The sequence below is a fragment of the Carettochelys insculpta genome, chromosome 6 (genome assembly GCF_033958435.1).
Source record: "Carettochelys insculpta isolate YL-2023 chromosome 6, ASM3395843v1, whole genome shotgun sequence".
Classification (NCBI taxonomy): Eukaryota; Metazoa; Chordata; order Testudines; family Carettochelyidae; genus Carettochelys; species Carettochelys insculpta.
Window position 1 is genome coordinate 3,762,422 of NC_134142.1, and position 25,216 is coordinate 3,787,637.

At 43.9% G+C, this 25,216-nt stretch overlaps 1 protein-coding gene across 2 annotated transcripts in view; it reads left to right on the forward strand.

Annotated features, from left to right (window-relative positions):
* Positions 1-25,216, forward strand: part of FANCM (FA complementation group M) — a 166,802-nt gene that overhangs the window by 118,611 nt on the left and 22,975 nt on the right. For both annotated transcript variants that reach the window (XM_074996151.1, XM_074996152.1), the window contains 2 exons: positions 5,621-5,778; positions 7,699-7,851. In XM_074996151.1, the coding sequence (XP_074852252.1) occupies positions 5,621-5,778; positions 7,699-7,851 (311 nt within the window). The remainder of the gene's footprint in view (positions 1-5,620; positions 5,779-7,698; positions 7,852-25,216) is intronic.

Below are 25,216 nucleotides of genomic sequence, written 5' to 3' on the forward strand. Positions count from 1 at the left end.
GGAGCAGTCATTTCTATGTGTATTGATGCCAGTGTGAAAAGCACAAGCAGTACTGTATGTTCCAGGAAGGCTCTGTAGGCTTTCTTGTTCCCAGTGTGTGTATACATGTGGATCTATTGCATAATTCTCCCATTAGTAGGTGATCACATTTTTGTCATGAGTCAGGTTTTATTACTGCAAACAAACAAACAAACAAAAAAATCCGTGTACCAGTTTCTGAGACTCAAATCTTGCCTGTCATTGTTTCAAAGCCAATGCACCAAAGATCCTACCCTTACATGTGCTCTCACCCTTCTTTAAAAGTAGGGATAACTTGGAAGTAACAGACTTGAAATATATTTTTTTTCATCTCCTGAGCTGTTTCCTCTCTCTTGCTGCCCTAGCTGAGCTGGAACTCTTGAAAGGCAGTAATCCAGTTGATTTTTGGGCCTATTTTTTATTCAGTACATATCTGAATATCTGTTGGAATCTAGTCATGAGTGGGAAGGGAAGTCCTGGCAGAAGATGCTCTCCAGACTAACCGTAGACTCAAACCACCATTACAGGTGGCTCTAAGCTCCTGGGAATAGGTGCTTGTGTTGCATATGCAGATCAAGGCCCAGTGCATTCAGCAACAGCCCTGGGAACTACAAGTTTGGACTACAAACTGTGGCATGCTGGGAGAACTCCCTAGTTCCTACCAGTATGTGCCCTCCGCCCTCAGCAGGGTCTCAGCAAAGACTTAGCTGAAGCAGCGTGCAGGTTGCAGACAAAGGATGGGCTGCTGAACTGTGATCCTGTTCTGTGGAGATTGTTTCATAGGTAGGACCAATAAGGGTTTTTTGGGCACTTAGAGAAGAGTTTAAGTGACACAGAGGGAGGACCTGGACTCTCTTGTTGTGGGGCTTAGTTACTGTGGGAGTTAGAACACATTTGTAAGGGAGGTTATGCTGTAGGACGGACCCTCTCTCCTCCAGCAGGGTCTCAGCAGAAACTGAGCTGAAGCTGCATGTAGGCAAAGAAGATGGACTGCTGAACTGTGATCCTGTTTTGTGGGTTTGGGTTTTTGTTGTGGGTTTTTGTTTTGTTTTTGTTTTTATTTTCTTCAGAATAAAGCCTGTTCCTGGTGGTTTGTCTGAGAGGTTCTGGTCTGAGGTACACACACACTAACACACAATGCAGAGCACACTAGGCCTCAGGCCTAGTCTTCCTCAGTTGTGTAAGAAATCACAAGGCTTCCCCTGTGCTGAATAACCTCGTGCTGTTAGTGAACAGGAGGGGTTATGCATACATATGACAGTTTCTTGAGAAAGGAATACCTGAAGAGTTGTGGCGTGTCTCAAATGGAGACAGAACTTTCTTTTTTCAGGTGCTGTCATTTTTGAGGTGGTCAGCCTTTGAGTCCTTTTTTTCCTCCATAAAACAGTTGGCAGGAAGGTCTGACCTTGTCTTGGTGGGTCCCATGCTTCCAGGCAGATGACACTTGCCTTAGATGCTCACTGAGACCTTTAAAAACAAAAAGCAGTCAAGTAGCACTTTAAAGACTAGCAAAATAGTTTATTACGTGAGCTTTCGTTGGACAGACCCACTTCTTCAGACCATAGCCAGACCAGAACAGACTCAATATTTAAGGTGTGTTCTGGTCTGGCTATGGTCTGAAGAAGTGGGTCTGTCCCACGAAAGCTCACGTAATAGACTATTTTGCTAGTCTTTAAAGTGCTACTTGACTGCTTTTTGTTTTGATAGTGTATAGACTAGCACAGCTTCCTCTCTGTTACTGAGACCTTTAATGTAGCCCTTCGGTCTCAAACCCAGGGTCACAGCCTACTGAGCCACTTCCATCATAGGCCTACAAGAGGGTGGTGTGAGAAGTCCCACAATCATTATTTCCCCTTCAGGCTTTGGAGGAGAAGTTCAGCCACCTGTTCCAAGGGGAGTCTGTCTTCCCTTTCAGGAAGATATAGTGAATCTGGGGAAGGGGGGAACCCAGGCCCACCCTCTACTCCATATTCCAGCCCAGGAATTGTAATGTCAGCAGCTGCTGGCAGAGTTTCCCTTACCTCTAAAGCTTTTACAGTTCCATGTGCCACTTCCCTGTGCCCCCATCTCCACCCTTACTTAATGGCTTCCTTCTCTGTTGCTTGTTGGTGTTTGTACTTCCCAGTCCTTTGGTAACTGTTTCTCCCTTCTAGCTCCTCTGGGTCTAACTGACTTAAGAGGGGGAGTTCGTAAATAGAGCTAGCAGGTATCTCAATTGGCCTAACAGTGTCAACTAACTACTTTCAAATTAATTGGCCTCATGCACCTTACTTAGCCTAATGGTCTTAATTGGCTCTAGGTTATTTGGTGTCAGTGTCAATTAGCCTGGAGTAGCCTTTCTTTCGGTTACCCAGGAACTTGTTTATCCTGTGTCAAGTATATCTGCCTTCTACTACAGGGTGAACCATTCTAGCCCGGCACTCTGTTGTCTGGCAACATCTGTAATCTGGCATGATTTTAATTGGCCAGATGACCACTTGTCCTGGGTATGCCCAAATTTCCTATGGCCCCCTTAAAAGTTTGTTTAAAGCCACTAGTCCCGGATCTTTTTTCCGTGCTGTTGTTTAGCTGTAATTTAATCCTAAATGTCGTTTTAGAGCCCAGTAAGCATTGAAGGTGTTAGTAATGCTGCCTGACAATATTGACCTCCTGTGCTCCAGCTAATTCTCTTGTTTGGCACCAGTGAGGTCCCGAGGGTGCCAGATCTGAGAGTTTCAACCTGTATCCTTCTGTGCCCAACTGACCTTTGTCACATAATTCTTTTGCTCCCTCTGTCTATCTCAACCCAAACTGCTAAATATTTTTTGTCCAAGTTCTCTTTTGAAACTGAAATTCCAATAGAAAGTAATGAGGTTGGAGTTTGTTTTTTGAATTCTGTTTACACCTATAAACAGTTTCCCTTCCTGTGGATTTTTGGACACATTAGAATTCTAAAAACAAGGAAGATCTGGTTCCTAACACAAAAACAAAGCTGAACTGATTTTCTTTGCTATTTGGGTCATTCGGTCTTTAAAGCTAGTCTTTGGTTGAGCTACTTAGGACTTCTGTTTCTCTCCTCTTAACATGGCAGTTTGGTGCATGGTACTATTATGTAATGGATCATAACATAGCAAAGTAGAAAACAGATTTCTTCTGCCACAAAGCTAGTGTCTTTAAGAAATGTTGATCTTTAGTCAACTTGAACAATTTAGAGGTGAAGTAAAGTTAAACTCAGGCAATGGGATGAATGCCTGAATATTTTACACACACAAAATACTGAGAAAATTTAACTTCTACAGACTCTGCCTATTTACATGGCTGTTTCATGCCAGGAATATAATATTTGCTACAAAATGGCACTGACTTTGCTAAGTTTGTGATGAAATTGGATGTTTCTTAAATCAAGTAGGTTTAGGCCCTAGATATTGCAGATGTTTGTGCTACACCTTTAAATTGGTACTTAGTCCTGCCATGAGTGCAAAGGACTGGATTCGATGCCCTCTGAAGGTCCCTTCCAGTTCTAGTGTTCTATGATTCTTCATTAGGTGTCAAATGAGGACAAGAATTACCACCTCTGCTTCCTTTGCCTTCCCCTCTCCAGAAATGGCTCTAGTTCTTTCCTGTGTACTCTCTTCCCCATTCATGTGCCCTTGATAGATAAAACAGGGAGTATAATAGTCAAATAGTTTTTACTTTTAACTGTTTTTAACTGTTTAAACAGTGAAATAACTGGACTTAATTCCTTCCAATATATTCAGTTTTCTCCTTGGTCTGTTGGCAACATGCGACTGATTGAGAACCTGTATTTGCCCTTTGTGATAATTGTCATCACCTGCAGAGCTTTTCAGTGTTTGTTTACAAGTAGACACACATTTCTATTCACTAGCTCCTCTGTAAAACAGAATGTTTGAGTTTTCTTTGCTTCTGATAGCAGATTTTCTGACTGCCCATTTTGGTTTGTGTTGCTTGCTGGAATTCAATAACAATTGAAGATTATTAAATAACAGGCTGAAGTGGAATTATTTAATGAAAGGTTAACAGTCCGCATTTAGGACAACACTAGACAGAAAGCTGACATACTTTGCCATCTTCTAGAGGGGAAGAGAAGATAGTGTGGTCCCTTCCTGTATATGTGCTGGAATGCTGATAGTTAATTCCAAGTCTAACTTAGAAAACCTCTGAGACAAATTAAACTCCTTTTTGGAGGAGAAATACTTCCCATGATTAATTTGCTATGACCTGTTTTGACCTTTTTTAATCTATTGATGGAATTTTCTTTATGGTCTTTTTAGGGTGCATGATTGATAAACTAAAGAGGATTCTAATTTGGTTATTATTACTGATAGCTTTGACAAGTTCTAGTTCTTACTGAGTTCACATACACATCTTTCAGCTGATACTTATTTTATCTTTTATAGAAGACAACTACAATAATACATATCTCTTATTAATCAAAGAACATAACTAAATATTAAGCACCTGTCATCAACCACTCACTCTTGTATAGATCATACTGGAAGATTTTCCTGGAATTGTTCAGGTCCTTAACTTGATTAATTTGGGGTTTTGGAAGATAAAATGAAAATGTACATGCATCATTTTAAATCATTGCTCTGGAGTGCAGCTGGGGTTGAGGGATTCAGTATGCAGGCTGCCCTCTCACCACAGCAGCTGGGGGCCATGTGAGAAATCTGTCTCCATGGCCACTGCACCTCCAGCATGCACAGGTGGGAGAGAGGTGCATGTCCACCACCTGGGACAGGTCCAGGTTTGTCTGACTCCCTGTGCTCCCTAGCCAGAATGAGGAATGCAACAAACTGTGCACTTTCCCCTGGTCCTTTGACAAAGGGGAACAGCCGGCAACATCCTTGTACAAATTGGAGGGGGTAGGGAGGAAGCTGCAGTCTCCCCTCCTCCTCACCCCTTTCTAAAATTGCTTCTGTGTGTGTGGGGAGCGGGGAGCTCAGGGTTGTGGCAGCCCCAGACACATATGGGTCCTGTACCCTAGCCAGTCTTTTTCACCTCTCTGGTGAGTCTCTATTTACGGTTTTATGTGAAGCAAACCTGTTCCAGGCACATCCTATTTGCCTGTAACAACCAAACATTTACTTCGCTTTCAGTTACGAGAAGAGGAAGGTGTATACCTAATTTGATGGTCCTAGCTCTTACCATTGAGGAAGAGTTCTTGAATTAACGGACAGACAAACTCTCTCAAATATGTAGTAGATTTTCATGCTTTGATTGGCTTTTTCCCTAGACATATATTTACCCGCATACTTGTAGGCACGAGCTATAATAAAGACTAGCCCAATATTTATCACCAGAAGTTCATGAATACATGTCACTCAAAGTTTAAAAACCAGCACTCTGGACTTCAAATTCAACCCCCCTTTTTGATAATACAGAGATTTTGGGAGAAAAGTTAACATGCAAATAATTTTAACATACAAGAAAAAGAGAATTGAAAAGATGAATATTTAGTACTCGCGTGGCAACAGGAATTTGTTTGCCTGTGATTGGTAGTGTATGAAATCCTAAGTAATCACAGTGTATCAGTGTATTTTTGTTGTTGTTCTATAGATTTATTTTTTCCTAAGATGTTTTCATTTTTTCCCATTTGCAGGCACAAAGCAAACGGACTCTCAGGGAAGTTGGTCCTTAACATCAGAAGAATTTGAATTATGGAGCCGTTTATACAAACTAAAAGAAAGTGATGGAGTCAAAGAACCAATATTGCCTCAAAGTCATTTTGAAACTTTACAAAATATGGAGGAAATAGCAGTAAGTTCAACCTTAATGTGATGTCAGTAGTAGACCCAGAAGAAATTATGCAATGAATCTCCATTGATTTTTTTGCATGTGTTTTTCATAATATTAGAATTGATCTGATAATTTTCCATTATAGAAATTATTTTAATATGATAGAGAAATCTGAACCACTTTGCTGTAGTGATGCCAGATGCTTATGGAATATTACCTAATGAGTTGCCCAGACCATGATTCTTTTCCATGTACTTGGCAGCAATTCAGATTAATCCTTAGACAGGGAAAATAATCCCAAAGGCTCCTGGGTAATGAATCAGATTAATTAGAGAGAGTCTAAAGAAGTATATCTAAAAATACAATGGGAGGTTATTCTGATATCTGAGAAGAATCAGGGGATTGTAATCTCAGATTGTTCAGCATATAAATATTTTATAATATCTGAGGCCTACTTCCTGTAAATTAAAATAGCTGTAAAATAATTTCACATCTCCTGTTGCTATTATAGGCATAGGAAACTTATTTCTGTTGGGTACAACTTGTGTTAACACTTCCAAAAGTTACATGCACTCCTTTGTCAAAAAGATACTATGTACGCTCTATGGTGATACTCCAGTTAAAGCTCTGTTATCCAGGACTCAGTTAACCAGAGAGCTCAATTATTTGGCCCTTCTCCCACTGCATATGTTGAATCTGGTAGCCAAGTCTAGTATACAGCCCAGCCTAGTCCAACAGGGTTCCCTGTAAGGTGCACAACCACCTAATAAGCTCCACCAGGGGCTCAGGGCTGCCACACATGGAGCTGCCATGGCCTCACCTCCCCTGGCTGCTGCAGCTCCCTGCTGGGGCCAGAGAGGCAGCCCCACAGCAAGAGCCCTCATCCCTGAACCCCAACACACACTCCAAACCCCTCGGCCCCACCCCCACCACAGGTCATCCATGTGCAGAATGAATTTTATGTGCGCCAATATGGAGGTGACATGTCCTGCATTTTCTCCACATCGGTACACACAACAAAATTCATTCCACGTATGGACATAAAAAAAATCAGAGGGAACGCTGCTGCTCAGCACATTCTGCAATGGCACAATCTGCACTATACTCCTATGCTAAAGAGGCAGAAGAAACAAGTAAGCTGATATCAGGCATTTACTCAAAAAATTATTTTCCAGAGAGTGTCATAGGGTCATTAAGGTGAATCTGTAATCTCCTACACCTTCTGTGTGTGCAATGATGATTGTTGTTAGTAACGATGGCCCTGCAGCACTGCAAGATCCTGAACTACCTTCTGAATCATCACAAAGAAAGATTAAATTATGTTCAGTACAGTTTCAGAGTTAAGCGTTTTTTTAGTGATCTGCTTAAACGCCATGTATTACCCATAGTGATATGTGGCGTCATAAGCTAATCTACAGTATAGAAAACTTTGCCTGTATATAACTAAGTGCTTCAAGAAACCCACCACTTGCAGTGCAGTACTACTACTGGATTGATGAGTACCTGTATGGTATTTTCTACTGTATTCATTTTATTGTCTTGTGATCATTTGAAAATTAAGTAGAACTCTTAGACAGAATATTTGATTAGTCTGCACCCCCGTGCCCTCAGCGTGCTGGATTTTGAAATCCCTTTTTTAACTTAGAGAAGGAAAGACTCCTACTCAGTGTGCTTTTTCGTGAGGTAGAAGAACACAGGGATACCCAGATGTAACTTCAAGTTTGGCATCTGCATGCTTCGTGCAGAAGTACAGAATACATAGTTTGGACTAAAAGCAGAGAATATTTCTTTTTATGTAAACAAACACATCCCCCTTATAACAATGCTTCTAGATTTTTTCTTTTGCTTAGGACATTTAATGAGGATGGTTCCCACAGAGAGCTGGAACTCTACTTGTTTTGAGAAATCAGTTGCGTAATTGAAATCTTTATGTTAATACAGGCATCTCCAGTGGACAGAGTTCGTGAACTTTCCCTATCTGAGTGGAGACTTTGGCAGAATCGTCCGTTTCCTACCTATCTGGTTGACCACTCAGATCGTTGCTTCCACTTTATTAGTGTGATGGAAATGATAGAACTAATGAGACATGAAGAGGTAGGCACTTGGAGTTAAGATGTTTGACTTGTATCCAAGTACAGATATCCATCAATGGAATAATAATGAAAAATGCAAATTATAATATTTTTAACCCTATCTATATAGAAGCTCATATGGAAGTGAACATGAAATAGCTAAAGTATAAATTTAATGCATAAACACTCTTGTGTTCCACACTGAGCACATTTTTGCAATTTAGATTAGAAGTGGATTAATCTAAACCACAATAGCAGTTTAGGTTAATATTCAGTGATAGCTTTTCTGCATTTGCTTTTCACAGTTTTTTCCAACATAGACAAGTGCAAATAGTGCTTTAGTTTCTGTATCTTTGTCAGTCAAAATGAAAGGAGAAAGAATTGCATGTTGTTTTTAAAGATGACATAGTGCCCACACGAATGTTCACGAAACTGAGTATCTTAAAATATCCATCACAGTCTTTTATTTTCAAGTGTTTACACTGAGCTATTATACTGTTATTTAAAAGGTAAGTGTTTTTCCTGCATAATATTATGACATACATTTATTGTAGTTTTAATAGATATTTCAATCCAGGTGTCACTTTTCAAAAAACCCACAATAGTAGAACTAAAACAAGCCAAGAAACCAGCATAATAACATCACAGAAAGGAATACTGCCAGTCTTCCAAGAACATTAGAAGTACTTGCATGTGTTAAATGCACTCGTGAAAATGATGAATTTGTGCATCCCATATAAACGCTGAAAATATACTCCACAAATATCTCATAAAAAGTGTTCTAACTGTCACACACAGTATAAAATACTCAAAGCCAGACCTTCTCCATTGGGTTCTTAAAGGTGAAGGCTGGGTCAAGAGTACACCAATTAAATATACAGGAATTAAAATTAAGTTGGGAGTATTATTTATTTCCTTAGGTTATCACTTGGTGATATTTTAAGTGTTCATAATAAAATACATATATGTGTGATTATGAACTGATAAACTTGTCAAAACATGTGAAGATTTTAATTGGACATTGTTCTGCATTTTTTTTTCAGTTTTGCTTCGGTATAATCCACATACATTTTGTTCTTCAGTGTGCTGAAGTTTTCTAGGTCATCAGAATCTATTGCTTAGCTGCCAAAATTTCTTGAATAGCTATGGTTGGGAGAGAACAGGGACATTACAGAGGCATCTCTTGCCAAGAAAGTGAGTTCGTGGTAAATCATAAATACACAATTTTAGAGCCAGTTTAATCATCCGTTTCAGCCCGAAACAGTGGAAGTCTTAAGCCATTCCAGAGTATGTGTTCTCAGTCAGGAGTCATGAACATATTGGTAAATGGAAGGGGGCTCATAAAGTAGTCCCAGAATGGGAAAGGTGGCGGAGTCATAGTGGTGAAGATTTAATAAATGCTGTTCCAGTGTTGAATCAGGACTGTACATTTTGACTATGCAATTTTAAGTGTTTGTGTGCTTAATTTCCTATTTATTTTAATACAAAATATGCTTATGTAGTGCTCTATGTGGCCTAACTCATAAGTACTGCAGTAAAAACCCAGCAGCAATAAAATAATTCAAATAGGAACTCTGCCAGCCATCATCTGAGAGACATATTCAGAGCTCTCTCCGAAAACCCTATCAGACTTTTTTTTTTGGTGGGATTCCCGGAAGGTGGTCACCAGATGCAGGCCATTTAGGATGAAGTGGGGAAGGAAGTCCCAGGATCTTCACAGAGAGCAGTCCTCTATCAACCCCCTCTCTTTTGATCGGGTTCACTCAGAGACAAAGGCAATCCCTCAGATGGGCTGGACTTCGGCCAGTCAGGACTTTATAAATAGAGCCTTGTGCTTTTCACAAATGTAACAAAAGATGAGAAGTATAAAATGAAATAGAATTAAACACTGTTTGAGTTTGACGGAGCTTCCCCTCCATCATGACGTGGATAGCTGAACTTTAAGAAGTGGCATTGCAACTTGGTGCACAGGGTTGCAGTGCTGCTCAGGTTTGGACTTGGGTGACCTCCGTCATCCCAGAGGGATAAAATGAAATGACAGGATACTCCCTAAAAGTAAATGAAAGATTATAATAGAAAAATAATTTCACTGGCTTCTATTTAAGATGGTAACCAACACGTTAAACTTCATTTGGACACCAATAATCAGCCATGCAGAGCCTAGAGCAGTGGTGTCCAAAAGCAATGGAAAGGATCACCACATAGTCCTCCTCCCTTCCCCCCACAGCCAAGCATGCTACCCTGCCCCTGCAGCCATGCATCCTAACCCCTGGTGCCTCACCAGAGCAAGCCGCACTGCACCAGCCACCCGTGTGGTGTGGCACAAGCTGCTGCTGCCAGCCACCTGAGTCACCCAAGCCCCGAACCATCCCACAGTCCGAGCGAGCCACAGGAAGAGCTTTCTCCACCCCTGCCACCATGCTTGTCCCAGCAGATGGCAGGGCGCGTGCTCGGAGGGCACTGCACGCGTGTGGCTCTAACAGGCTGCATTTGCCACATTTTGCTGTCTGATTCGCCACATGTGATGAACAGATAGCCTATTGGACACTGTGGGCCTAGAGCACTGATGTCTTAGGATCAAGAAGAACGTGGCCTCTTGCTGCAACTCACTCCAGTCTTTTCCAATAAAGAAGATGTAATGTTGGTTAAAATGTAGCCAAACTATTTCTTTCAAAGCAATAGGCAACCTGTCCTTTTGGAGAAGCATTGACAGGCTTCTCAAGCAAGTGGATCCAGTACTTTCTTACTGGCTTTTCCTAACCAAGAAGTACAAGTTTTGGTATTAAGTTGTCTCAGTACAGGTTGTATAGTCTGGGACTCTCAAGATCTGACTGTTGCCAAACGAAAGACTTTGCTGAACCACAGGAGGTCAATGCTATCTAGCACATTACCAACACTGCCACTGCTTCCTGGGCTCATAAAAGACACTTAGGGTAAATGACAGCTAAATAACAGCACATGGTACTGAGAGCCAGGACTGGTGGCTGTCGTGAAACTTTATGGGACCACAGGAAACTTGTACACATCCATGATAAATGTTCATCCAGCCAACTTAAATGATGCTGGATTACAGATGGTGCTGGATGAGAGAGTCCCAGACTAGAGAAGTTCAACCTGTACCTCCATTACCCTAGTGATCATTGCTGATTGAAGCTAACAGGTTCCCCAAAGCCTTGTTCTGTCTCACCATAGAAACAGAAAGCCCATTTCTAGTTTGATTAGTCTTCTCTGCAAGATAGCAAATGTTCTTGCAATTGGGGTTGGCTACTGAACTAAGGCATTCTGGATTTACCAGGCTCTTCCACCCGAAACAAATCTGCTAAAATTCTGTAGATTTTTAAAGTGGAGAAAAACGACTTCATTTGCTTTCTGCAAGGCCACCCAGTTTTAGAGTTTTCAAAACGTTTTGGTGCAGCTCCGCAGTCTTGACATGAGACTTGTGCCATTAGAACTGTTGTCCCTCCTGCCGCATTTGCTGCAGATCAACAGTAAATTAGTGATGTGTAAGAACAAAGCTATCAAACAGGGCACATCTGGTATAATTTTGTAGTTCAGGGTAGCTGCAGAGTGAAGATTCTTGGAGTATAAAATATTTTTAAGAAAAGAAAAGTATAAAACCTTTTAAGGAAAAATATAAAACCACCCATGTTGAGGAGACTGCCTGCCATTTGTCTTAGTTCTGTAAGGCAGCTCCATCATGAATCAGGCATAAGCGGTAACATTTCACTATGAAGTTTCAAAATGTTTGGTGAAGCATGCCTATGGCAATCTCCCTGTCTCAAAGGTGCACCCCCCTGGATTGCTAGAAATTTCCATTGGTACTTGGCATTCATTCGTCTGTCATTCTTTTCTTGGGTGATCTTCAAGGGATACTGCCAGATAAACAGAATTAGAACTAGAAGATGAACCTTGAGACGCAGCTTTCCATGCTCTCAGGTCAAAGCAGGTAAAAGGGGTTAGTCATACTAGCATCATAGTTTGCTGCTGTTTGCTTCTGGAGCAGTGGAGTCCTAATGTTAGCTCTCCTGGTTTTATTTTAGGAGAGAAGATTGCTAATATCCTTAATCATCAGTAAAGATCTTTCCCTTAATCTTTACTCTAGCTGCATCTGTGTCATAGGGCTTGGTTTGCTGTGGCAGTAGCAGAGATGCCTTTAATGTTTGAGATTCAGGAAACATTTGAGAACTAATCCATTCATCCAAGAAGTAGTATCAGGGATAGGGAGCTTAGAGCTGGTAATAGATCGACAGTGTGAAGATTACAGACAGAAGATCTGGAAATAGTATAGTTCTTCCACATTTAATGGATAAATCAACTAGCCTCTTTCCAAAACAAAAAAACCTTACCCACAAGAAGTTGACAGTTTGGCCACCTCACAAAGATGGCAGCTGAAATTAACTGTTTAGAGCTTTTAAATTATCTGTAAGTAAAATAAGTATTTTTTGAAAAGTTACTGGTGTTAATGGGGTGTTGGGGCTTTTAAAATGTAATAGACATGCCATAATGAATATTTTCCTTTATACATACCATTTACGTTTTAGAATGCCATACTGTTATTGTATACCCACTTCTGGTAGATTGAGCTGTAGCACAGTTCCAATGTAATTGCCTAATTACATTGCTACTTATTTAATGAACAATTGGAATCTTTTTCCTTAAAATGTATAGTGGCTTGAGGTAAAATGCGAAAATGTACCTATTCTAATGGTTGGATAAATTTAAAAAAAATGATTTGCTAAAATCTTATCTTGACATCAACTCAGATAATAGACCATGGTTTCAAATTCATAAGTCAAATCTAGGGGACATGCTTTTTAAGTAATGTGGCATTATTTCTCCCCCCAAAAATCTAGGAGTCAGTCATGCTTGACCAGTCATACATTCAGAATTCCCTCATGAAATAAAGATAATAGAAAACACTAGTACTGCTGTCTGTAATATTAGTCAAGTCAGGAAATTCCAAAACTTAAGCTTGCTTTGGCAAAACTCACATGGTGTTATTGCACATGCTGCAAACAAAGAAATGGAAAATATTATAGATGAGTTGATGATATTGGCATAATCTTAGCTTTCAGACTTTACTAGTTTTTTCATTCTTAAGTTTGCAAGACTAACATTTTGTTATGAAATTAAATGCAAGAAAATAAGACTATCTTGATGCAATTGACTTAAAGATTTTAGCTTAGCCAGTAAAGTGTATAAATTTCTTTGAACCAACAATTGCAGACTTGGTTAAGCAGTGTACTTGTGTGTTGATTCTGATCCTTGTAATATTGGTGCATATGTAACTGTAATCACCATCAGAAATCCCATTGAGTTGAAGCATATGCTTAGGTCTTTGTAGAATCAAGGCATCAACATGTAGGCACTGTGACCCAAATGACATCATCATACAGTATCCTGGACACACCTTTATGGAATTAAGTTAAATCTTGTTGAACTACATTTAGTATCTTGAGGTAGTATTGTGTGGGGTCTCTGTGTCATTAGGAAGTATTAGTGCAATCTCTGGGAGTTAAGTGAACTTCATATGACTATGCTGAACAATATAATAAGCACAAATTATCTTTGGAACAATATGTGTGAAGTGGAATTTTTAGGAAGTACTAGGGAGGAGAAGATTGCAAAATCTCACATATCCTTTGTTTGGGTATGTCTACAGTATGAAATTAGGTTGAATTTTTAAGGTTTATTTTTTAGCACCTGATTTTACAAAGTCAAGAGTCCATGTCCACACTGCACATGAAGTCAACAGAGTGTCCCCATTCATGTTGTCATGTTCAGCTTTGTCAGCAATACACTGTGGGTACTTATCCCACAGCTCCTGTTGCACTGTGGGTTTCTGTCCCAGTGTCTGGCAGGACAAAAATGTCCTGCTGGTGGTTCAGGGTGTGTGTTTTTCCACATTCCATAGTGCACTCGTCTCCTCCCCATACCTTTGGAAAGCAACCTCCTAACTCAGACCTCAATAAAGTCAATGTTCCCCTTGTAGTGGCAGCCTGCTATGTGATTCACAATTTATGTTGAGAGAGAGGGAAAACTTCATGCCAGGCTGCAAAGCAGAGGCAGGTCACCTGTCCAGTAATTATGAGCAGCCAGACACCAGGGCAATAAAGAGAGCACAGCAAGGGGCACTACTAAACAGGGAGGCTTTGAAAAAACAGCTTTGTGAATGACCAGACAGTGACAAGAAATTCATGCTGCATGCAACACTGGTTTTCTGAGTTTCATCATTTTTATTCCAGGGACACTAAAGGAGTTCATGATAGTGGCTTCAGGGGTGGATAAGCAAGGGCACAGGTTGGGGAATGGTCAGCCTTTTGCTTTCAGAAGGATCTCTGGGAGTGGAATGCAGTGCTGCCCTTGACTCCCTCTTCTTCACCCTCCCCTGCATTTTTGGAGCCCCGGTCGGGGGGCGGGGGGGGTGGTGTTAAGGAGTATGGTGAGGGAGGCATGTGGTTCAGCATGGGCTGCAGTGCGGTTCTGTGCTCCTGTACCAGGGACCGCAAGAGCTGTTTGCTGCCTCAACAACTGCAACATCTTGTCATGGGTCTCCAATTCACACTGTCTGAGGTCTCTCCTCACCTCACAATCTGCTGTTGAGCGCACTGCAGCAAAACATAAAATGTCCAGATGTTAAGGAGATACATTTACTATAGATAAGTTTAACAACACAGTGAGGAATTTCATGAATTGAACCCCTGTGAGACAACAGGGGTGTATTCCATGCAAGGACACATTTTGGCTTTTAAGCATCCTTTGTGCACCAGGTAGTACAGAAAGATCTTATGGGACCTGCTTAACTCAGTTCACTTTCAGCCATGGTGAGGCACAGATTGGGGGCATGCTTTCAAGCCTGTGATTTCAAAAGCAGTTTCTGCAGCTATGCACGCTACAAGGTGATGGGGTAGGGTTGGGTTAGGGGCTGTGGCAGTGGTGGTCACTGGGTGTGCCTGTTTTTCTCAGTCACCACGTGGTCTTTCCTCCTCCCTACCCTCTTGACTGGGACCGTGAAAGTTTTCTTTTCCCTAGCAGCCTGGGAAACAGGGGAGTGGTCCAGGCATGGTGGATCAGATCTTGCTGTCCTATAGTAGCTTAATGCTCCTTCCCCTGCTTCCTCTACATTGCAAAAAAGAGAGATTAGTTTCCTTAGATTAACAAGCATTGATAAAGAATGGATGCTGACTGATTATGGGCCCAAGGCCAGCCATTATGCTGCACTGCTCTGTGGTACCATAACACCAGATTACTTACTGGTGGCTTGGAGTGGAGAGGTGTCCTATCAAGGAGGTTGGACCTCCCCAGAAATGCCATGAGAAGAACTAAAAAGTACTTGTCTGAGAGCGTTTTGGAGATGTGCAAAGAAGCTCAGTGCTCCATACCCAGATTCATTAACTAGTTGTTTCGGGGGCCCCAGGATGAATAGGTACAGCGTATGCAACAGATCACACCCAGATGCTTTAGCCCACTTGTAGCATGATTAAAAATGAGAACTCACCAGTGGTGCCCTCCCTGCCATCAGGGTCTGGCTGCAAAACATGCTGAGCAGAGGGGATGAGACCCAATGTTACAAAAAGTTTCTGGCTGTCAGCGAGATCAGCTGCTACATTTGCCTGCTGACCATTGTCGTCATCTTCCTCCTCTTCCCCATCCCTGATGTCCTTCTTGCTGTTGCCAGAGGCTTTCTAAGGAATCTCGTTGGAAGTGGTTGGGTCCCCCACTAGAATTCCATGCAGTTGCTCATAGAAGTTGCATGTTTGCAGCAGTGACCCAGAATGGCCATTTGCTTCCTATGTCTGCTTTTTATTGGTTTTAGTGTTTTCTCTGTTGAGCTGATACATTAGGAATAAATACACTTACTTGGAAAGAACTGGAACACTGTACCACCTCTGAGGGGAGAGGTGAAGCCAGCGTGCTGAGGTAGATTCTTTTGCTAGAAATAACAGTGAATTCAGGAGAATGTTCAGCCTGGAAATACTGTGGTCAGCAGGAAGAGAGATGTGTGTCACCACCTGAGAGGCAACAACTAGGAGGGCTGGAAGCCTGAGTGTGTGCATGCACTTACTGGACTGCTAATGAGGAAAATAGGTGCAGTGGCCCTGAGCTGTGACAGGCTTAGTACATCGAGATGTGCACATGCAGACTTTGTATTACATGTGGTCAGATACAGTTTTTAAATAACCAGCGTAAGCTACATGTCAAACTAAATGTGTCATATAAGCAAATCAACAGTGTTCTGTTCAAAACCAGCAAATAAACTAGAAGTACATGGTAAGACTACTGAGCTCTTACTGGGAACAGTCGAATTTAAAGTACTTTTTACTTTAAATTTTAAATTTTACTTTTTTACTTTTTTAACACTTACCCTGCTCAGTAGATATTGTGTATATTCTCTATAGGCTAGCATTAGTAAGGAAAACAAACTGTTATTCTGCTGCCATTGTGTTCTTTGAATCCAATTTTCAGAACACCTACAAATGCCAGGTCAGTATTTTTTCATACTGTCAAGACTAAACACTTTTAAAACATTTAAAGATTTATTTAAAAAAATCCCTAGAAACGAAAAATATAGTAAACCGTCAATTTCATGGACCGCAATTTAGTGGACTTCAGGAACAACGGATGTCTGCTGCCCCCGCCCCTCTATTGTTCCCAAAGTCCACTTAATCAGGACCTGTAAAATCCTCAATCCCTTCCCACCCCCCAAAAAAAGTATGTTAGGGACCTACCCAGAGGTGCCAGATCTGCTGCTGCTACCATGACTGGAAGGGCTGTCGCTTCCAGCCACGTCAGCTAGAGTAGCTGCCAGCTGTGGTGGCCACGGTGGGGGAACTCCAGCCACGGTGGGTCCGTTGGCTCCAGCCAGCTATGGTGGCCATGGCAAAGCTCCAGCCACGGCGAAGGCTGCAGCCACAGTGGCTCCTGCTGCCACAGCAGGTTGGTGGCTCCAGCCGTGGTGGGGCTCTACCCACAGCTCCAGTGGCCACAGTGGATCCTGCAGCTCTGGCAGCGGCAGCGGAGTCTTCAGCTGCAGCAGGCCCCCAGTCTCAGTTCTAGCAACCACGGCAGAGCCTCCAGCCGCAGCGGTGGGCTCTCTGCTGCAGGCTCCTGTGGCTGCTCCAGCAGCAGCGGTAGTTCTGGCTCCAGTGGAGGTGAGTGGCTGGCGTTTTATGGGTGGGGAGAAAACTGGGGCTGGGGAAGCCTGGCAGGAGTGGGTGGGCAGTAAACCCTCAGAGTTAACGGACTTTTGGGTCTAACCAGCACCCCTTCTCCCCGTTAGTCTGTTAAATCGAGGGTTTGCTGTAGATTCTGTTGTTCTTTAATCTTGCAGTTAATAGACTTTTGAGTTTATTTTGTATTATGACAATTCAGAACTAATAAATATTAGACAAGTGTTATCCATTTTAGCCACTTGTGTATTCAAAAAACGAATAGGAACATACATATATGTTATGTGTGTGTGACCGTTTGTGGCAAACACATCTACTGCCAGAAGCTTTTAATGCCTGTGTGTCTTTATTGCTAAGGCAACGAGAATTAGGCATATGGAGTGGATTTTCTGCTGACTGTTAACAAGGATTTCTGTGTGACAGGGTAACAAATCAAGTTGACCCTTAAACTCCAAAACAGTTGAATAGCCTAGGGGTTTTTTTTTGTTTGTTTAAGTATTGGGCATTGTCCTCTGTTTCCAAAACAGCCAGGTGAACAGAAGTTTTGAAATTTAATTGTTTTCAGGAGAATGTTGGTTTTGTGAAAATTACACTCCGTTTGAGGTGGGAATGAGTTGTACCGTTTAACTTTCCCCAAACCCATTTTGAGTATATTTGACACCACCATATCTGGCTTCTTAAACATTCTTTTGTGCAGAAGCTTGGGTTTTTAAACTAAGTGAATGTTGAAAGCATTCTGATGTTTTTAAAATATTGTTAATATTTACTTCAAGGCACATTGTTGTTCTGAGTAGAGGAAAAACCATTTTGCACTAATGAACCAACATCTTGTCTTTGAGATATCAGGGTGAACCGATGACCTAAAAGGGTGTCTTTGCAACTATATATCATACAAATAGAACAGAATGTGCTCATTTAATTATTAAATCTGTGTTTCTGTTTGTTTATACTCTGTATTGTACAAAAGCCTCTGGACTCTATGTTGCAACATTGGCATTGAAGTGTTCATTAAAGTTGAAGCCTGTATCTATTTAACGTTGAGATAGCAAAGTATTCATTGAATTACCTTTGCTAAAGATGTTAACCTGCATCATTTGGTAGCTAATGAATCATTTGGTACTTTAATGACACAAATATATACATTTTTATAAAACATCTAAGCATTCCAAAGCTCTGTCTTTCCTACATTTTTTCACCGCAGTAGATTTGATGCTAATTGCTAGTACTGTTCTTACTTGTTTAAAATTTATCTTGGTTTAAACAAGCATTTTTTTTTAACTTGAAGATAAAACTTTTACAAAGAGTTCACTGTCTTGTGGCATTTGTCTCTTAGGCTGTGTCTACACTAACACAAAATTTCAAAATGGCCATGCTGATGGCCATATCGAAGAATACTAACAAGCCGCTGAATTGAATATTCAGTGCGTCATTAGCATTAGGACGCTTCCAGCTGCACCGCTTCAAAAGCGCTGGATTCAAACGCGCGCGACTACACAGGGATCCTTTTCGAAAGGACCCCACACATTTCAAAATCTCCTTATTCCCCTCAGCTGAGAGGAATAAGGGGATTTCAAAATGTGTGGGGTCCTTTCAAAAAGGACCCCCATGTAGTCGCGCCAAGCCGTGCATGTTTGACAGCGTCCTAATGCTAATGAGGCACTGAACAGTCAATTCAGCACCCCATTAGTATTCTTCCATATGGCCATCAGCATGGCCATTTCAAAGTTTTGTCTTAGTTATAGACAGCCTGTATGTTAAAATAATAAGAGAAGTATTAATTTTGACTTCAGATTTAAGCCATAAAATGTGTCCAAAACAGGTTATGGAGACCTTTTTTGGTGAATTTTAATTCTGATAACCTACAGACTCAGATCCTATAGAAATGAGAATTAAAAGTAAAATAAAATGTCACCTTAAATGCCACGAAGAAGCCCATTGTAGACATTAGAACTTTATTTTTTTTGTCCTTTTTGTTTTAGGAAAACTATTCCTTTTCAAACTGATTTCAGTAGTTCTAGACAAGGTTGTTGGTTTAATACAATAATGTGTGAGAAGAGACAGGGTTGTTTTTCACTGTCTCATGACCTACTTTACTGAGCAGCTGATGCAGTATTGAAACTTGTTAGCTTGTGGAGCAGTTTATCAGATGACATTTTAAGACTTTAGAAAATGTATGTATTCAGGCTAAAATGTGACTTTTGTAATTCTGTGCATCCATTAGTTAGTAATAAGCAGCCTTGTTTTGAGCAGCCGTTTTGTATGATTTAGCGTTGTACTACAGCAAACTAGAGCATTTATGTAACTCCATGTAAGCCTGAAATTAGGACAGATGTTGCTGGTAGCCTAGATGTTGGAAGATTTTTGAGCATTGGCCTTGTATACATGAAACACAATAGCTCTGTAGGCTGCTTTATGTAGCACACACATAAATTGGCTGTACATTATAAATGTTCTGCTGGATATTTGGAGAACTTCACTTAGATCTTTAGATATTAATTTGTCAGATTACCTTTTGTTTCCTGATTGGTTTTCCTGGGAGTATAGTCATACTTAATACATGGAAAACAAAAAAATGTAAAGCCTGCTGACTTTTCTATATCTTAGATTCTTTTAAAATCTATCACGCAGTGATAATGCAGCTTGAAACTCTCTTATCCAGAACTCTGTCATCTGGCAAACTCCATAATCCAGTATTATTTTTCAGTTAGCCAGACGACCACTTACCATGAGTGTGACCAAGTTTTCCATGGTCCCATAAACTTTGTTTCCACTCCCCAGTCCTGGCTCTCAGTGTCCTGTGCTGTTGTTTAACTCTAATTTACCTCTAAATGTCTTCTAAGAGCCCAGTAAGCCATGGAATTGTTGGTAATGGTGCTATACAATATGCCCTCCCATTGTCTGGTAAAATCTCTCATATGGCAGCAACGGTGCCGGATGACAGAGGTTCAACCTGTATATCCCTGAGCTGAAAGTGTATTACAAACTAATAGCTTTTAACGCTCATTGATTCTTCTCAGTTTCTAAAAAGCTATGATAAAGCTGAGTTTCTGTTTCTTTTTTCCTTTGTGATATTGCCTCAGCAAATATTGTACAAATTGCATACCCCTGCCAGGGAAGACACAAAATCTTTTCAGAGTAATACATAGGTTGGGGAGTTGTAAATGGAGGCAGGTGCTGGTTTGGGTACAGTTTTATTGAAATCTACAGAATAGGAGCCCTTTTCAGAGAAGGATCCCAGATTCCCTGAGTCCAGGACTCAGTCCAAAGCCAATGGAAGTGTGCTAGAACAGATATGTACAACATACCAGCAAGAAGTGGCTGTGCACGTTTGACACTAAAACACTGCCTCAGGAGTCCTTTAATGTTGCTGCCCCTTTGCTCACTCCCCCCTTTGGGGCCCTGCCAGTAAGTTCAAGCACTTCTCCCAGACCCTGTCAGTGGAGCCACTGACAGGTGAGGGGGTAAGTAAAAGAGGCTGCTGCCCCACACCTGGTGATTTAAAAAGGGCTGCGGCTCCACTCCAGGAAGGGTTTGCTGATGGAGTGTGGTCATCAGCCCTGCCCCTTCTTCCTGAGGCTCCTGCCTTCTGGGGGAGCACCACGCATCCCATGTCCTGGTACTTACTTTCACCCCCTAGTCTTGAGGATATGATGTAGTTAAATACAGAAGCTCTAGTCTGAAGGGCTCTGAACGCTTGCCACTTTTCTCCACAATCATCTTCAGTAAGAAAACCCTTACCAGTCATTTGTGTTCCAAATCTGGTAAGGAATTGGATTCACAGATTAGTTCTGATTTGTTTTTCTACAGTTTTCAAGGATTGGCAGAGAATCTTCTAATCCAAGCTGCAGATCCTGTGGGCTGGTGGGGTCTTTGTAAACACTCTCCATCCAGAGAGTGTTTTAAGGCAAGAATAGGTAAACTATGGCCCATGAACTGGATCCACCAAACATATTCTTCCAGCCCATGATGACCTTCTGGGTTGGACTGGAGGAAAATGTCCAAAAGCCCAGTGGAGTATTTGGGCATTCTATCTGCCTGGGTCCCAGCCCCATCGTTACCCAGAAGCGCCATGACTAGCTACTGCTGGGAAGTGTCTCTGCATGCCTCTTGATGGTGAGAGGCAGTGGGTCTCCATGCACCACCTCCATGCGCTACACCAAGGGTGAGCAAACTTTTTACGTCAGGCCCCGCTTTTTATCCTGGTAATTAGCAGGGCCCCCCAATGTGTCTAATGTCATCCAAACTGATGGACAATTTGGTTATTCTAATATGGGGGGAAAAAAAGCAAAAACACCTTTCAGCACATGTAAGAAAATAAGTCTGTAGGATGTAAAAAATTTATTACTCAGTATGTAAATGTGAGTACACATACATAAATAACACGTTGCAACCTCTTTAATGAGATGGATGAGCTTGACACCCAGCAGCCAATTGTATTGTGTCACCCCCTTATGAAATGTCACACCCCGCCCCCCACTTTGCTCACCCCTGCTCTGCGTCATCCTCACAACTCCCATTGGTCAGAAACCAGCCTATGGGAGCTGTGTGGGTAGTGCTTGCAGGCATGGAGAGCTCACAGAAACCCAGTTTTCTGAAAATGCTGTCTTAAATTGGCTATACACTGGATGTTTGACTTGCATGGACCCAACAAGAGTAAATATTCTGGACAGTTAGTCCATTTTTACACTAGCAAGTACATTTGGAAGATCCGGCCCTCTTTTGAAAGAGTGCAGGAGCATCTGCACAGAAAATGTGCTCTTTCAAAAGGAAATTGAAAGAAAGCGACTCTGCTTTTGTAAGTGCTCCTCCAGTCCCATAATAGTAAGAGCACCCTCTTTTGAACGAGGAATCCTCCATGGCTCTGGCCAGTGGGGACACAGAGAAGCCCTGGCCAGCAGCACCAGAGCTCTATGCTGCCTGCGTCCCGCCACTCTTAAAGTTGCACAGATTGAGAAATCCTGTGGCAGGAAGCTGTGCTGTGTCCTGGCAGAAAAGGCACGAGCCGCAAGCCCTCACATACCTCCCCCCCCCGAATGTCAAAAGACAGCCATGGCCATCAGCCAGGATCCTCACAGGACTCGTAGGAGACCGGCGAGTCCCCCAAAAAGGGCACCCTTCTGGACAGAGCCAGAGCTCCAGGACTTTCTTAGATTGTAGAAGGAAGAGGTGGCCCTGCAGGAGATGGGTGGCAAGCGGCAGAATGTCACTGCCTTTGTCCACTTTGCCACCATACTGGCCTCCTGGGGACACCCTGCCCAGAGCCAGGAGCAGGCCCGGGGCAAAGTAAAAAAGCTCCGGCAGGGTTACACCCAAGATGAAGCCGGCCAGTCAGGTGCAGGTCCCGCAACCTGCCCCTGCTACCGGGAACTCTGGAGTTTTCTAGGGTCCTGAGACAGTTCCCCACCACCCGCTGCTACCGGGAACTCTGGAGTCTTCTAGGGTCCTGAGACAGTTCCCCACCACTCCCAGTCCTGGACACAACGGTGGATGAGCTGCAGCCCAAGGCCAAGGGAGAGCTGGCAACCAAGCCAGAGCCTGCCATCTGTGGACATCAGCGACAGGGAGCTGGTATCAGCCTGCCATTGTGGTTGTCAAGCTGGGAGACAGCCAGCAGGGCATCAGTGGACCTCAGCAAGTGAGCAACCAGTAATAGGTGCACACCCAATTTTGCAGGGCAGGGCGGGGGAGGGTGTGGTCTCCACAGCTGCCAGCAGGCCACCCAGGTGGGCCCAGGCGAGACACATCCCGCTGGTGACATTCAGCACCTGCCCCCTCAGTGCTCATGATGTCCAATGGTATGGTAGCCATGGGGTGAGGGGTGGGGCGCATGGCCCTTGGGCCAGTACCAAGGGACTGACATGCTACAAGAGGGCCAGGAGAGCCCCAGCTGTCCATGGTCCTGGGGTGCCCAGCAGAGGTGGAGAGGAGGGCCCAGTCAACCCCGCACCTGGCTGCCTGGTCTTCTAAGCACCATGACAGGCCCATAGCAGGAGTGCATGGCGGCAGTATGCAGACAATGACACCGTCTTCCACCAGGCTGAGGTGATGGAGCAGCACCTTTGCCTTGATGAGGCAGACTTGGTGTGGCAGTGGGCAGCCTGGGAGGACCTCATGTCCAACCTGTGGGACATCACATCAGTCCTGCTGGAGCACTTGGCCTGCCTGGTGTCCTTCCCCTCCCCCCACCCACCCATCCCCCATTCCAAGCCCAACCCTGCCGCCCTCCTACTGCTCCCCCCTCTGTGCCCAACCCTGATGAAGCTCTCCCACACTCCTATCTCCTTGTGCTTCCAATCCCATCCTAGCCCAACCCCACTCCTCAGGGGACCCCAAATAAGGGTTATGTGTGGATCTTGGGACCGAGGGGACTTGTGGCCCTCTGCCCCCACCCTGGGCTTATGCCCCCTCCCCCGTCATAGGTTAAGCTGCCCTCCCTTACGCCCTCCCAGTTGAGGTCCCCTACCCTTAGGTTGAGCTGCCCTCCCCTTCCCCAGCCCATTTATGTTTCTAGTATACTCCTGTTCTTCATTCTACATAGTTCCGGTCACCGTCTGTAAAACACCACACAGTTAATAGTTTTTGCTCTTCGTAGCGAGGCCTAGACTCAGCCTCCCAACGCTGAACAAATGCCTCTCCCTTGCCCTCCACAATGTTGTGGAGGGTGCAGCAGGTACCCACCATCTGGTGGACATTCTGCAGCCCGACCTCCAGGCACGTGGGGGGCACCTGAACTGGCCCTTCTGGTGCCCAAAGGCTCACTTGACTACATTGTGGGCTGGTTGAGCCTGCTATTAAAAAACTCCTGAGTGAGGTCGGGTTGGCCAGTATTGGGCCTCATCAGTCAGGGCTGCAGGGGCTAGGTGGCATCTGCCACCATACAGAGAGGCATGGTGACATCCCCAGCTGGGAGCTCCCACTTCGGGATGCATGTCCCCGCCTCCATGCGCCAGCAGAGACCGGCGTTCCAGAACACATGGGCGTCATGTGTCCGGGCTGCCCAGGCCATGTAGATGTTCATGAATTGGCACCTGGAGCACTATTGAATGGTAGCCAGTGCCGTGTTCCGGAGCGCGAATGATGCCGTTCAGGGTGCCGAAGCAATTCAGGAGCCCAGTCACAGCAAATCCTGTGATGGCTGCGTCCACGTTCCCCTGTGCAGACAACCCTGTGGAGCAGCATGGCGTTGATTGCTCAAATGACCTGCATAGTAGGGAGGGTGCGTACTCTCATGAGGGCATGACAGCGTGCCTGGCTCCTTCTCCACACCCTCTCCCGGGTCCCCACTCCATCCCCTATGCCCCCTCCCAGCCCCCTGCTTCATGCCACCTCCCCATATGCCCTTGCCACCTTTCCTGGGTCCCCTCCCACATGCCCCCAGATGTCCAAGGGTCCCCGTTGCCTGAGAGCCCCTTCCTTCCTCCGTGTGGTGTGTGTGTGGGACCTGAGCATGCCTTACCTCCATGGACAGCCCCAGCGGTGGCCTTGCCCACCCTGACCTGATGCCCCACAGATCGGTAACTGTCCTGGGTAGCCAGCTTCAAGACAGCAATGGCTACCCGCTTCTTGAGGGGGAGAGGGGGCCACATGTGCGTGTCCCGGTGTCTGAGGGTGGGGGCAAGCCAGTGGGAGAACTCCTAGAAGGTCAGCTTGCTCATCCAGAAATTCTACAGCCATCAGGCATCATCCCAGTCCCCCATCACCAGCTGCTCCCACCAGTCAGATCAGATAGGGTGGCTCCAGAGATGCCAGGGCACTCGGGTGGGAGCTTGCCAGCAGGATCCCAGGTAGAGGGGCTCCAGGGCCCTAGTGGGGGCAGGGGCTTGCCCACAGTAGGAGGCGGAGGGCGGCTGTGACTAGTGTAGCCATCTGGCCAACCACAGTGCCCAGGATGGCCAGCTCTAGTGCCAGGACTTGTTGATGGGGATCTATCAGGCATTACTGGCTGTCTGGTCCCTGCACATGCTTTGCGTTGCTTTTGGCAGCTCTGCAGGCCTCAGCATGTTCAGGGTGGGGGTGTTCAGGAGGGGACCTTTAAGAGAGCAGTTGGCTGCAGCTACCAGAAGTGTTAGTCAGCAATGGGATCCCATCCACGGCATTTGCTGCCCTGCTCTTTTGAAGAGTACCTGTAGGTGTGTGAATGCTCTCTCGAAAGAACGGAGTGGTCTTTTGAAAGACAATTTTCCAGGGTACATCTTCGGGAAGCTTGTCTTTTGAAAG